Source organism: Rhinoraja longicauda, chromosome 28 (assembly GCF_053455715.1).
Source record: "Rhinoraja longicauda isolate Sanriku21f chromosome 28, sRhiLon1.1, whole genome shotgun sequence".
Taxonomy (NCBI): Eukaryota; Metazoa; Chordata; class Chondrichthyes; order Rajiformes; family Arhynchobatidae; genus Rhinoraja; species Rhinoraja longicauda.
In genome coordinates this window covers 20,673,163-20,688,344 of record NC_135980.1, presented here as the reverse complement: position 1 = coordinate 20,688,344, position 15,182 = coordinate 20,673,163, and the positions used below count along the sequence as shown (strand labels likewise).

The 15,182-nt window shown below is 41.3% G+C and overlaps 1 protein-coding gene across 1 annotated transcript in view; it reads left to right on the top strand.

Moving 5' to 3' along the window:
• LOC144607205 (unconventional myosin-Va-like) overlaps positions 1-15,182 on the top strand; it is a 94,982-nt gene that overhangs the window by 27,610 nt on the left and 52,190 nt on the right. The window contains exons 8-15 of the mRNA XM_078423886.1: positions 314-421; positions 3,786-3,898; positions 5,070-5,335; positions 5,428-5,509; positions 8,524-8,664; positions 10,485-10,610; positions 11,495-11,578; positions 14,407-14,541. Coding sequence (XP_078280012.1) covers positions 314-421; positions 3,786-3,898; positions 5,070-5,335; positions 5,428-5,509; positions 8,524-8,664; positions 10,485-10,610; positions 11,495-11,578; positions 14,407-14,541 — 1,055 coding nt within the window. The remainder of the gene's footprint in view (positions 1-313; positions 422-3,785; positions 3,899-5,069; positions 5,336-5,427; positions 5,510-8,523; positions 8,665-10,484; positions 10,611-11,494; positions 11,579-14,406; positions 14,542-15,182) is intronic.

Below are 15,182 nucleotides of genomic sequence, written 5' to 3'. Positions count from 1 at the left end.
CAGTCAGAATTAAATTCCCAGGATGGAGATATCAAATACTAGTGGGCATGGCTTTAAGGTGAGAGGGGCAAAGTTTAAAGGAGATGTGCGGGACATGTTTTTTCGAGGGTGATGGGTGCCTGGAACATGCTGCCTGGTTAGTGTTGGAACCAGATATAATAGTGGTGTTTGAGAGGATTTCGGATAAGCACATGGATATGCATGGAATGGAGGGATATGGATTATGTACAGGCAGATGAGGGCTGTTCTTGGCATAATGTTGGCACAGACGTTGTGGGCTGAAGGGACTGATCCAGTTCTGTTCTGTTTTCAGGTAGTGCTGAGAAATACTTCTACGTCAATCAAGGAGGTGACATTCGGGTTAATGGAGCCGAAGACACTGCAGACTTTGAGAGAACTCGGACTGCCTTCACTACCTTGGGTCTGTATGATCTAACACCACTAAAGGGCGAGATAATCCAGACTAAGTCAATATAATTCTAATTTGCTGGCGACAATGCAAATTTGCAATGCTTTTATTTTTCATGAACTGTCTTGTTCTGTGCGATGTTTCATCAGAAGGTTGTGAGTTAATGATCTCTTCCAGAGATTTTGGTACAAACCTCGGGGCAGGTACAATGTAAATGGAGTGCTGTAAGGGATCATAGCTCGAGCCCCATGCACTTGCAGAGGGCATCTCACGGCAGCGTTTTAAACAAGAGCATGAGTTCTTCCCTTGGTTCTACTTGGTTTAGTTTACAGATACAGTGCGGAAGCAGGGCCTCTGGCCCACCGAGTCAAGGATGAGAGGGGATCTTATCGAAACGTATAAGATTATTAAGGGATTGGACACGTTCGAGGCAGGAAACATATTCCCAATGTTGGGGGAGTCCAGAACAAGGGGCCACAGTTTAAGAATAAGGGGTAGGCCATTTAGAACTGAGATGAGGAAAAACTTTTTCAGTCAGAGAGTTGTGAATCTGTGGAATTCTCTGCCTCAGAAGGCAGTGGAGGCCAATTCTCTGAATGCATTCAAGAGAGAGCTAGATAGAGCTCTTAAGGATAGCGGAGTCAGGGGGTATGGGGAGAAGGCAGGAACGGGGTACTGATTGAGAATGATCAGCCATGATCACATTGAATGGCGGTGCTGGATCGAAGGGCCGAATGGCCTCCTCCTGCACCTATTCTCTATTGTCTATTGAGTCTGCACCAATTAGCGATCCCCGCATATTAACACTACCCTACACATACTAGGGACCATTTTGCTTTTGTACTAAGACAATTACCCGACAAACCTGTTCGTCTTTCGAGTGCGGGAGGAAACCGAAGACCTCTGAGAAAACCCATGCAGGTCACGGGGAGAACGTACAAACTCCGTACAGACAAGCACCCGTAGTTGGGATTGAACCCGCGGCTCTTGCGCTGTAAGGCAGTAGCTCTCCCGCTACCCCCAGGATGCCCACCTTGTTGGTAGTCCCTTGCCAATGTTACTGTGAACAGATTACATTGGTTAACAGTAACAGCTAGCTGGCCTGGCTATGCAACAAAACCAACTTACCACAGGATGCTTGTCAATGTATTCCAGGCTTGCTATGCCTGGGCAGTATTGTAGGGATGCACAGAGCATGGTGCAGGTCATATGTAACCCATCCCACCTGTCCTCTACCTTTGAAATCACCATGGAGTCCAGGGGCACTCTGACGTACAAAACCAAGGTGCTACATTTTCTTTGTATCTTGTCTCTCAGCAGTCGGACAGTCATTTCTAGTGCACTTGCTGTGGTTCCACTCTTTGAATAGTTGCCCACTTATTTAAACGTAGTGAGTTGTTTGTGTTTTATATATTTTTCAGTCAAACTTTTTTAATTTTTAAAATTTAGTTTGCAACTGGTGGTAAATCTGTGGAATTCATTGCCACAATGGCTGTGGAAGCCAAGTCAATGGATTTTTTAAGGTGGAGGTTGACTGATTCTTGGTTAGTAAGTGTGTCGGGGGTTATGGGGAGAAGTCGGGAGCATGGGGTTGAGGGGGAAAGACGGGTTAGCCATGATTGAATGGTGCAGTGGACGTGATGGGCCAAATGTCCCAATTCTGTTCCTTGTGAACAGTTTCCAAGTGAACAGTTGTCAAAAGACCACGGGTGGGTCCTTGGTTCGGACTGTGTGCTAGTTTTAATTGATTAATTAAAAGATGCAGCATGGAAACCATTCCATGGTTTCGGCCCACAGAGTCCATGCTGACTGTCAATCGCCTGTTCACTAGTTCTACTTTATTCCACATCCTCATCCACCCCTTGCTCACTCGGGGCAATTTAGAGGCCGATTAACTTGTCTTTGGGATGTGAGGGGTGGGGAAGAAACCAGTCCGCCTAGAGGACGCCCACGTGGTCACTGGGAATGTGCAAACTCCACCGGAGATCAGGATTGAACCAGTGTCTCTTGTGCTGTGCCGCTGAGGGAGTTCTGAAGGAGTAAGTCCAACAGGATGCTGAGAGCTGCCCAGACACAACCATTGGCTCCATTGAGAGCACGAGGCATGATCTAGCTGTGGTGGAAAACTGGCCCACCATCTGGCCATTATTGCCCCGTTTATCAGTTCTTTCCCAATGTTCATTTAATGCCATGCCAATGTGCATACTCTTCAAAATGTGCTCTATTGGCTCTTAAACTATCTGGAATGTTCTGAAACGTGAAAAAGGCAAATCATTTTTGTCTATCATGCATATTCAACCAGCGGATATTTAATAAGATTGGATTATTTTACAGTTCAGAATTTGTGTAAATACAAATTACAGTCAGTATGAAAATAATGAAATAATTTGATACATCCAATATGCCGTGCATGTGAAATGCATTTTGTAAATCAGTGGTTTGATATCCCTTCAATACAAGGCTACAGCCAGGATACATTTTAAGAAAAACAAGACTAAGGTTGCTGATAGTTTAGGGATAGTCAGGAGATAATATTGCTGCACTTTTGAAAGATGCAGAACTAATTTAGTATGATTTCTATTTACCCCTGTAAATAACCAAGTTGAAGTGAAGCTGCCTGTTACTGTAATATCTGCCAAATGTGCTTGAATTATTCTTATTTATGCTGCTCAATGGACTTTTCCTCAACTTTACAGAAATGTTTCATCGTTTAACCATGGTGATTGTGCTAGTGTTGGCTTTGGTTGAGGTGGAATGGCCTGGCAGGTGAAGATAATGTTTAGTCACCATTGTAGTATGATGTATATGACAAATAATACTAGCAAGGAACTGCAGATGCTGGTTGCAGGTGCAGATGGCTGAAGAAGTGTCTGACCCGAAACCTCGCCTATCCTTGTTTTCCAGGGATGCTGCCTGACCCACTGAGTTACTCCAGCACTTTGTCTTTCTTTTGTGTAACAAATGGGATGTTTTCATGAGTGTGAGGCATTAATTCTAAGCCTGCTTTGAATGCTCCCAGCAATTTAGTTGCTGTGTTAATCAAAAGGCAATCATCTCCATCTCCAGACATTTGAAGGCTCCCTTACAAAATAGTTTGCATTTATTTTGTTGGCCACTTGCTAATGTAACAAATTTAAGGTTGGCCTAATGATTGCAAGTATTCAGCTTGGAACTTTGAATTACTACACCCTATTTTCAACTTTCCAATTTGTGAATGCATTCTACTTTTTTGAATATTGATGCTAAATCATAACTGGCTGACTATTATACAAATGCTAACTGAAGCTGATTTTGCAATTGATACTTTTTCTTTGTTAATGTTTGTATATTAAAACAGTGAGAGCTGCTGGAATAATGTTTTTGTGTGCATTTTCAGGTTTCTCTGAATTTTTTCAAATGGAAATGTTTCGAATTATAGCTTCCATCCTTCATCTGGGAAATATAAACTTTAAATCAAATGACCGTGATGGTGAACGCACCTACATTAATGTGAGTGTTACACTTGCTGTTCCATTGTGAAATGAAGGCAATTGAGTTTGTCTTAACTCTTATTGTTTGAAAGGTCGCAACATTTCTAACTGGTTTTATCAAAATGTTTCCTTTGATTTGTGTGTCTTTGTAAAGACCATAGAATTTGTTCCATATCACGCAAGTCCTAAACTTCATTTTGATAAACCTAATTGTGAAGCAATTTGTGTTTTAAGTTGAAAAGAAATCTTTAATGCTAGTCTTAAAAAATTTTTTTGTTGTAATAACTGTTACAATATTTTTTTAATAATTTGTTTTGTGTAGAACAGAAAGATGCTGATATACTTATCAATTAGGAATTAAACTACATTGGGGATGAGTTTCGATGGGGCATCTTGTGAAGCATGGGCAAAATGGGTTGAAGGGCCTGTTTCCTTAATGTCTGATCTACATATATCAATTTTTTCCATTAATATACCTAACTTGGAGACACTTACATGTTATATAATAACTAAACTCTAGTCTAACCAAATTTGAACTCAATCACTTATATTATGCATTAGCTAAGCACAAGTAATAAACGTACATATCGCGTTAGTGGTGCTGGTTTGGCATTCTGGCATGTATCACCACAAAGTTCTGCTTCTGATCTGAAAACCTTGCAAAGTAATCAAATCCCCCCTTTTTAGTTTCATGGCAATCCTATTTACAGTTTCTTGTTTCTATTCCAAATGGTGGGTGTAGGTCAACTTGACATGTGCTGTCCCTTCACATTGGTTTCTAAGACACATCATTTCATCATTCCTGGTTGCAGCTGGTTCTTGGTCTCCAACTTGATGAGCTTGAGTAGAAACAAACCCACAATGTGCTAGAGTGACTCGAGCAGCGTCTCTGGAGAACGTGAGCAGGTGATGGCACATAGGTGGTGGGTTCTATGGAAAAGGCAATGGTCAAGAGATGGTAAAGCAACTGTGGGTCTTGTATATTGCAGCAGTGATAACGGATGTCGGAGATTATGGGGAGAAGGCAGGAGAATTGGGTTACGAGGGAGAGATGGATCAGCCATGATTGAATGGCGGAGTAGACGATGGGCTGAATGGCCTAATTCTGCTCCTATCACTTGTAAAGCTTATATTTGTCCTCGTGTTTATGTGGAAAGACTGAACAGTGTTTTTATTTTAAATGCCCGCAGGCCAACGATGAACATCTCCATCGGTTCTGTGAGTTACTGGGAATGGAGCAAAACCAGTTGGCATTTTGGCTTTGTCACCGCAAGCTTGTAACACTGAATGAGACGTACATCAAGTCCATGACCATGAGGCAGGCCAGTTGCTCCAGAGATGCTCTTGCCAAGCACATTTACGGGCAACTTTTCAACTGGATTGTGAATCAAATCAACAAAGCTCTGAGGTCCTCCTCAAAGCTCCATGCCTTCATTGGTCTGCTTGATATCTATGGGTAAGACTGCCAAACCTTGTCCTTTGGACCAGTATCAAGTTTTTAAAAAAAACTTGTCTAAAGTTGAAATTCTTCTTTAATTCCACTCTTAGGTTTGAAACATTTGAACGGAACAGTTTTGAGCAATTTTGCATTAATTATGCAAATGAAAAACTACAGCAGCAATTTAACTTGGTAAGATTTCAATGCGCTGAGCACTTTAAAATGCAGTTCTTCAAACTTGCTTCTCGTATAACTCATTTTGTTTGATTTGCACTTCGGCGCTGGGAATAGTGGTTTTTGCCTATGGGCACTACAATATTTTTAGCACTTGGTTTTGTTCAGGTGTGACATGAATCTTAAATGTGAATTTAGAATTTAAGTCCGCACTATAGGAAGGACACGGTCCTGCTGGAGATGGTACAGAGGAAATTTGCCAGGATGTTGCTTGTATTGGAGGACTTTAATTACGGGGAGAGATTAGATAGACTGGGCATATTTTCCTTGGAGGAAAGGAAGCTGAGGGGTAACTTTGAGGAGGCATAGCTAGGATGGTTGGACACTCCCTTATCCCATAGAAAGGGTATCCGAAACAATAGAGCATTAGTTTAAGGTGAATTAATCTGTTAAAATTGGGGTCAAAGATGTTTATGCTTGGTTGTTTTTGTTTTAACGATGAGATGGGCTTGCTTTAGTGAAGTAACTAAAGAAGGGTCTCGACCCGAAACGTCACCCATTCCTTCTCTTCTGAGATGCTGCCTGACCTGCTGAGTTACTCCAGCATTTTGTGAATAAATACTTCCTATACATGATCGTTCTTTTGAAGACCACTAGGTGGCTGGTGTGAAATATAGAAAGCCTTGTAGTTTGTGGAATCCACCACTTCAATAAACAAATCTTTAATAATACATTTGGCCCATTGTCTATGCCAGGAATCCTTAACTGGAGTTATTTGCTATCTGTTCTGAGCTCTTTTTACTTAAAAATATTTTCAAATAATCAGCTATCAAACTTTATTATCCACTGCTTGACTCTTTACTGTTGTAATAGTTTTTCTCTTTTGTTCTGTTTACTCGGCTCAATCACTCTACAAGCACAACATTGTAGTTTTCTTGGATCCATTTACCTTTTTATTAAGAGATTCAAATTGCAAAGAGCTTGGGAATTGTAACTTTTGCAGCTGACAACTTTTAGACCTTGCTGAGTTAGTTGTGCAGCAGAGAACCGGGCACTTTGGCCCACCACGTCCATTCAGACTATTTGGCCAAGGTGGAAACTGTTTAGGTGGTGGAGAGAAATGTGGGATGGAAATGGTGTCCAATATAAAGAAAGTTACAAAGGGTCAGGCTGGTTAGCCCGTCATGATGGCGCAGCGGTAGAGTTGCTGCCTTACAGCGAATGCAGCGCCGGAGACTCAGGTTCGATCCTGACTACGGGCGCCGTCTGTACGGAGTTTGTACATTTTCCCCGTGACCTGCGTGGGTTTTCTCCGAGATCTTCGGTTTCCTCCCACACGTCCAAAGACGTACAGGTTTGTAGATTAATTGACTGGGTAAATGTAAAAATTGTCCCTAGTGTGTGTAGGATAGTGTTAATGTGCGGGGATCGCTGGGCGGCGCGGACTCGGTGGGCCGAAGGGCCTGTTTCCGCGCTGTATCTCTAAATCTAAAAATCTAAATCTAAAAAAATCTTTAAATTAAAACTGGCTAAAGCAAACAAGGTAAATATCTTGGCAAATAAGATGCGTGACAGACATCAGACAGAGCCTGAGGAAGGTTCTGGACCCGAAACGTCACCCATTTTTCCTCTCCAGAGATGCTGCCTGTCCTGCTGAGTTACTCCAGCATTTTGTCTATCTGCGTGACAAGCATCCCAGTAAAAAAAATTCCAATGAGGAGGAGGGATTTTGAGGGGGGGGAAGAGAGGAAATGAACCAACCGTGACTAATCAAGGCTGTTAAGGAGGGTGTGATGTAAAAATAAATGTGTAAGGTGGCATATGTTAGTGAGAGATGTGAAGACTCAAAATCTAAGAGACATGAAGGAGAACAAAAACCAAACTAATAAAAACTGACAAATGTGAAAATCCACTCTGATAATTCTTGACATGGCACAATTGTCTTGAAGAAAGATTGGACAAAAGAACAAACTGAATAGGTTGCTAATGTGCTTGTTTGAAAGTGGAATTTTATTTAGAACGCAAGTTTTGTTTTGGGTGGTTTTGTTGGACTTGAGAGGATGATTTCTCTTCAGGGACAGTTTGATGCCGGTGTCATGGGCTGAGTAAGGGAACACCCATTTAAAACTCTGAACGTACCTTTTTTCACTCGAGGGTCGAGTCTTTAAAGTTCTTTGCCTAAGAAAGCTGCAGCCTGAATTTGATAACTTCAAAGCCAAGGCTTAAATTTTTTTATTTATTTTTATTAATTAGTAACGGTGCCCAAAGTGAATATAAGGAAAAGATGGATCAAATATCTTATTGAAAGGTGGCTGTGCCTGAAGAAGAGTCTCGACTCAAAAGGTCACCCATTCCTTTCAGAGATGTTGCCTGTCCCACTGAGTTACTCCAGCATTTTGTCTACCTGATCTTATTGATGACAGAACTGGCTCAAGGGGCTGAATGGCCTGGTTTTGTTACCATTTATGGCACGTCTTTCCTAAATCATTCAACTCTATATAATTCTGCCTAGTGGCGCAGTTGGTAGACCTGTTGCCTCAGCGCCAGAAACCCACATTAGATCCTGACCTCGGTTGCTGTCTGTTGCACCACCTCCCTACGACTGCATGGATTTCATCTGGGAGCTCTGGTTTCTCCCCACATCCCAAAGATGTGTGGGTTTGTAGGTTAATCGGCCTCCATAAATTTCCCCTTGTGTGTCGGGAGTGGATGAGAAAGTGGAATAACATAGTAGTGTAAACAAATGATCAATGGTTGGCATGGACTCAGTGGGCCAAAAGGCTCATTCCATGCTGCATCTATCAATCAATTTTTTTGGAGAGGCATCTCCATTGACACTGCGTAGATTTTCCAACCAGTAACTAATATCCGCAGAAGGGTCCCAATTCGAAAAGTCGCCCATGTTCTTCAGAGATGCTGCCTGACTTGCTAAGTTGTTCCAGCACTTTTCTTTGTAAAGCAGTATCTGCAGATTGTTGTTTCTCTGCTAAATTTGGTTGGTCTAATTGTGGTAACCCACTTTTATTTTCTAGCATGTGTTCAAGCTAGAACAGGAAGAATACTTGACTGAAGGATTACCATGGACACTAATTGATTATCATGACAATCAACCTTGCATTGATGTTATTGAAGCAAAGCTTGGCATCTTGGATCTACTAGATGAAGAATGCAAGGTAAGAACTAACACTCGGTAGGTGACAGACCAATTAAAGTTGTTCGATGGGCCAACTGTACAGGTGGACATTGTTTGGGGAGCAGCAAAATACTGTCAGCTTTCTGTTCAGAGACAAGAACCATAGGTTGGATCAAACAAACTTGAACCAACGAGCGTAAAATAGTAATATTCTGGGTAATTATTTTCTCAAAGTATTCATAACTGTAGAGATGTGCTTTCTGCCCCCCCCCCCCCCTACAATCAGTCTGAAGGGTCCCAATGCAAAACGCCACCTATCCATGTTCTCTAGCGTTGCTGCCTGACCTGCTGAGTTTCTCCAGCACTTTGTGTCTTTTTGTGGATACCAGCACTTAGTGCTCCTTCCTACTATTCTATAATGTTGATTGTTATCGAGGAGGCTTTCAGAAATAATCTCCTTTGTCATCCACTGATGGGACTATATTTGTGCAACTACATAATGTACACCTACATGCAAATATTAACTATTTGGGGTTGGGGGAAAAAAAGGGCCTGTATTTAGGGTATTCGCTCTGTCCTTGTTTGCAAACCGACCTGGAAATCCCTGGAGTTACTTGATTCCAGTGAGCCTTGTATTTTAACAATCTCAGGGTGGTTTCATCTTGTTGAATCTCTGGCAAAGGTGATTATGTGTGTGATACAATTAGAATATTAAATAGCATTTGTAGTCTCCTTTTGAGGAACTACATTTCGAAACTAGAAGTCTGAGATGGAAGTGGTAATTATACACAGTGCAGTCTCCAATTCATAGAAATTGACCAGGTAATCGGAATGAATCTGCCAGCAAGTTAAGGTAAAAATGTATTTCTTGAGGGAGAGAAAATTAAAAACAACTGCAGACACTGAAAATCTGAAATAAAACCAGAAAATGCTGGAAACTGGAAGTGTTCAGCAGAACGCAGTGGTATGGTTGCTGCCTTACAATGCTAGAGACCCGGGTTTGATCCTGACTACCGGTACTTGTCTGTATGGAGTTTGCACATTCTTCCTGTGACTGCGTCGGCTTTTTCCAGGTGCCCCGGTTTCTTCCCACATTCCAATGACGTAGGTTCTTTTACCTCTGTACATTGCCTCAAGTGTATAGGATGGGTCTAGTATTATGGGGTGATCGCTGGTTGGCATGATCTCATTGGGCTAAAGGCAGTTTCCACACTGTCTCTCCAGTAAACTGCCAAGAACTGGGGGTGGGGGGGTGGAAATAAACCTTTAATATTTGGGATCCAAGTTCTTATGCCAGAACTTTCTGATGGAGGGTCTTAAACCTAAAGTTTTGCTTGGGATGGTGGTGGTAGAGGTGGTGGTATTGTGGTGTTTAAGATGTTATTATATTGGAGTTTGGACATGGAGGGATATGGATCATATGCAGGCAGATGAGTTTAGTTTAACTTCGCATCATGTTCAGCCCATTGTGGGTCACATGGCTTGTTCCTGTACTGTTCCATATTCTAAAATCAGGAGAAACTGGAAATGATCAGCCAACATCTGTGGAAAAAGAAACCAATGTTTTGGATCCAAGATTCCTTGTCAGAGCTTTTTGTTATAGGGCTTTAAATGGAAAACATGAACACTCTGCAACGTTAAACTTGTTTCATCCCTTGCCAAGTTCTAACAAAAGATCTGACCCAAAACATTAATTCTGTTCCTCTTTCTGCAGATGCTGCCCGATCTGCTGAGTGTTTCCAGCATTTTCTGTTTTTTTATTTATTGACAAAGTGACACATTTTGACCCCTTGAGTCATAGTTAATAATGTGGTTAATAATGAATAGTCTGACATGTTTTTTTCTTTTATTTAATTGAAGATGCCTAAAGGAACGGATGAGAAATGGGCACAAAATCTATATCGCCAGCATCAGCACACAAGTTACTACTTTCAGAAACCCAGGATGTCAAATTCTGCTTTCATTATTCACCATTTTGCAGACGATGTATGTAATTGTTTTGATTTTAATTTCTAGGTCTGAACTTGATTAGTTGCGACAAGAATTTAAATGAATACGATCATGGCAAGTAATTTTTCTGGGAGTTCTGAGATTTAATTTTAAGAATATTGAACTGCTTTGACATTCCTTGGAGCGCAGGAGGCTGAGGGGTGATCTTATAGAAGTGTATAAAATCACGAGGGGAATAGATAAGGTCTTTTACCCAAAGTAGGAGAATCGAGAACCAGAAGGCATAGGTTTAAGGTGAGAGGGGAAGCTCGGGGCAATTTTTTCACACTGAGGCTGGTAGGTATATGGAATGAGCTGCTAGAGGAAGCAGTTGATGCATGTACAATAACATATGATAGACACATGGACAGAAAAGGTTTGGAAAGATATGTGCCAAAAGTGAGACTAGCTTAGATGGAGCATCTTGGTCAGCATGGGCAAGTTGGGCTGAAGGGCCTTTTCCATGCTATAGACTGATTCTATTTTCACACTCTAAATTTAAAAAAAAAAACTTATGATACTTAACATTACAAATTAAAAGGTGATATTTTGTTTCTAATCTATTCAAGGGTACAGCATATCCAAAGTTATTTTAGCATCAAGTTCAGATTTGGATACTGCTTGGAATGCATTATTTTAAATGTTGAGTTATTTTGAAAATTCTTCACGTTGCCACAAAGTAGAAGGCGCTGTCAGGTGTGTGTTTTATCTATCTTCAGTTTGACAGTGTGGCAGCAAAATTCCTTGTGACTGACAAAGCCCCCTTTACCTTTCAGTCATGAAAATAAGAGCTTATTAATTTGGGAGCCATTAAAATTTAATTATTGATTAGCAGATTAATCTTGGTGTTGTCGCCCTCTAAAATGTGCTGTTGGTTTTAGGTATTGTATCAGTGTGAAGGATTTGTAGAGAAAAACAGAGACACAGTTTACGAAGAACCGATGAACATTTTGAAAGCAAGCAAGGTAAGCTCTCGTTTAACAAACTGGTTTAAGTAGTTATTGACTTAGCCACATAGAAACATAGAAAATGGGTGCACGAGGAGGCCATTTGGCCCTTTGAGCCAGCACTGCCATTCAATATGATCATGCCTGATCATCCAAAATCAGTACCCCGTTCCTGCTTTCTCCCCATATCCCTTATTTCCGTTAGCTCTAAGAACTATATCTAACTTGTAATGATAAATAAACAAGGCAAATCTTGCAATTCCCAACCCTTCAATTTAACCACTTTCATAGCATTTTTACTGAATGCTTCAGTTTACCAAGTAAACGTGGCTTTCACCTGGTTAATCTGGGAATATATTGTGTAACTAATGAATTTTCCTATGCTCCTCCTATTTTGGCAGGATAAGGTGTTTGTGGGTAAAATGTGTTAAATTGTTGGTCTTTGATTTTTGTTTAACAAGAAGCATTATTTGTATTATCAATGGAAGTAGTTTGGTTCATTAGCTAGTTCTGCAGCAAGATTGAAGTAAATATACATTTTATTCAGGTTCTTTACAATGCCTTTTTAAAACAATTTCCCAGTTTTCTTTCAAGACTTGGATAGAGTGGATGTAGAGAGGATGTTTCCACTAGTGGGAGTCTAGGACTAGAGGTTATAACCTCAGAATTAAAGGCCATTCTTTTAGGAAGTAGATGAGGAGGAATTTCTTTAGTCAGAGGGTGGTGAATCTGTGGAATTCTTTGCCACAAAAGGCTGTGGAGGCCGTCAGTGGATATTTTTAAGGCAGAGATAGATAAATTCTTGATTCGTGCGGGTGTCAGGTTATGGGGCGAAGGCAGGAGAATGAGGTTAGGAGAGGGATAGATCAGCCATGATTGCATGGTGGAGTAGACTTGATGGGCCAAATGGCCTAATTCTACTCCTAGCTCATGATTTGATTTTATGAAGTATTAAGATTTCTTATGGCTTAATAAAAATCTTTCATGCTTAAATAACATCTGTGCTGTACAATTCACTAATTTGTAAATGCTGTTTTGTAATATTCCTAATCTGATTCTTCAAATAATATAAATTATTTCCAAAATAAACTTGTGAATTGAGGTGGGTAAATCAGTAGATTTGGATGAAATTATTCAAACTGTTTCTTTCCTCCCCACGCCAATCCCGGTGAATTTGTGTAGAAGGTAATTTGTCTTTTTTCCCTCTTTGCATGACCAATTTTCTCATTTCACCTTGACAGTTACTAACAGGATCTAGTTACAAGCAGCAACCAAATCCAAACTACATTTGCTTGTAATTTTGGTTGCGTTGTAAATGGAATGGAATGTAATTCATTCTTCAAAGCGTCAGGTTCTGTGAAGGATGAGCTATTTAAAAAATATATATATATAGCATCTGTAGTTTGGATCATTTCATCTCGGTTAATTACTAGGTGGATGGGAGGTCTTGAATAACTGCAATTGAAAAAAAATCACACTTGTCTCCATGGTTTTAAGATGGAATTGGTTAAATGTTCTTATTGCGTCACGCTTTGAGAATCAGTCATTGAGTCAAACAGCGTGGAAACGGGCCCTTCGGCCCAAATTGCCAGTGCACCTGATGCTGAGCCCATTGGGAATTTGTCCAAAGACGAGAATATTTAGATTGTTCTGCATGCTATCAAGGCCGGTTATTAACTAATTCGCTCAAACACGAGGTGTTTCCTGTGACTGGTATCATAGATGGTCTTGCACTGCACATGAAGGGGTTTATTCTTTCAACATAACAATCTGAATGCACTGACTTTTCTGCATGGAAGAATGAGTTGAATTGGATTTAATTGGGGAAATAATTTGCTGCATTTGTGTTGTCCAGTCTACATGTGACTCCCAGTGGCTTTAGAGAAACGAGATACAAAGGGAGACTCGAGGAACTCCAGTTGCTGAAAACCTTGAGTCTGAAGAAAGGTCCCAATTCAAAGCATTGCTCGTCCGCCCCATCTGCGGATGCTGACCGACCCACTGTCATAGGAGTACGCGCAAATTATGTACAGACTATTAGTAAAGCTTTAATCTTGTTTAATGGAAATGAGACTCTAACAATATCATGGGTGGCGAGCGGAAGTAATTCCTGCCACAGCTCTGAGATTTGCGAATATGCGACTTTGGATCAATCTTTGCTGTTGCACAGATGGAAAATGGATACTACCGTGGTGCATCTGAAATGGCTGCTGCCTCGCGGTGCCAGAGACCAGGTTTCGATTCTAACCTTGGGTACAGTCTGCGTGCAGTTTGACAATAGACAATAGGTGCAGGAGTAGGCCATTCAGCCCTTTGAGCCAGCATTGCCATTCCCTGTGATCTTGGCTGATCATCCATCATCGGTACCCAGTTCTTGCCTTCTCCCCATATCCCTTGACTCTGCTATCTTTAAGAGCTCTATCTAGCTCTCCCTTGAAAGCATCCAGAGAATCGGCCTCCATTGCCTTCTGAGGCAGAGAATTCCACAGATTCACAACTGATGAAAAATAGTTTTTCCTCATCTCCGTTCTAAATGGCCGACCCCTTATTCTTAAACGGTGGCCCCTGATTCTGCGCTCCCCCAACATCGGGAACATGTTTGCACATTCTCTCTGTGACAGTGTGGGTTTCCTTTGGGTGCCCTGGTTTCCTCCCACATCCCAAAGGTAATTGGCCTCTGTAAATCGTCCCTATTGTGTAGAGAGTGGATGAGAAAGTGGGATAACATGGGACTAGTGAGAATGACTGATCGATGGACTCTGTGGGCTGAAAGGCCTGTTTCCATGCTGTAATCTGTTACAAAATAATATTTCAACACCTGATTTTCTTCATCTTATGACTTGAAGTCGGAGCTGGTTATGGAGCTGTTCCACAAGGACACTGTTCCTGTCGGTGGAGGTCAGATCTCCAACATCACTTTAAGATCTTTAAGGAAAACGTTACCTGCAACTAGGGAGCACAAGAAGACTGTGAGCTATCAGGTAACTTTAATTATTCAATGGCTTGCAAACTAATGATTTTATGTTCTGGAACTGCTCCTTCACCTCTCCTGTTATAAAGTTCTTGTATTCTTCCCTTAACACGGTTAGCACGGTAGCGCAGCGGTAGAGTTGCTGCTTTACAGCGAATGCAGCGCCGGAGACTCAGGTTCGATCCTGACTACGGGTGCTGCACTGTAAGGAGTTTGTACGTTCTCCCCGTGACCTGCGTGGGTTTACTCCGAGATCTTCGGTTTCCTCCCACACTCCAAAGACGTACAGGTATGTAGGTTAATTGGCTGGGTAAATGTAAAAATTGTCCCTAGTGGGTGTAGGATAGTGTTAATGTACGGGGATCACTGGGCGGCACGGACTTGGAGGGCCGAAAAGGCCTGTTTCCGGCTGTATGTATATGATATGATAAAATGGCCTATAATTAGGTTCAGGTTTATACAATACAATACAATATATCTTTATTGTCATTGTACAGGGGTACAACGAGATTGGGAATGTGCCTCCCATACGATGCAATAATTTAATTAGCTAGTCACATGTACTGAGTGAGGTATGGTTATAAAGCTTCGTTTTGCATACTGTGCTGCACATCTATTTGCACAAGCCAACTCAAGTGCAATAAGCAGAGC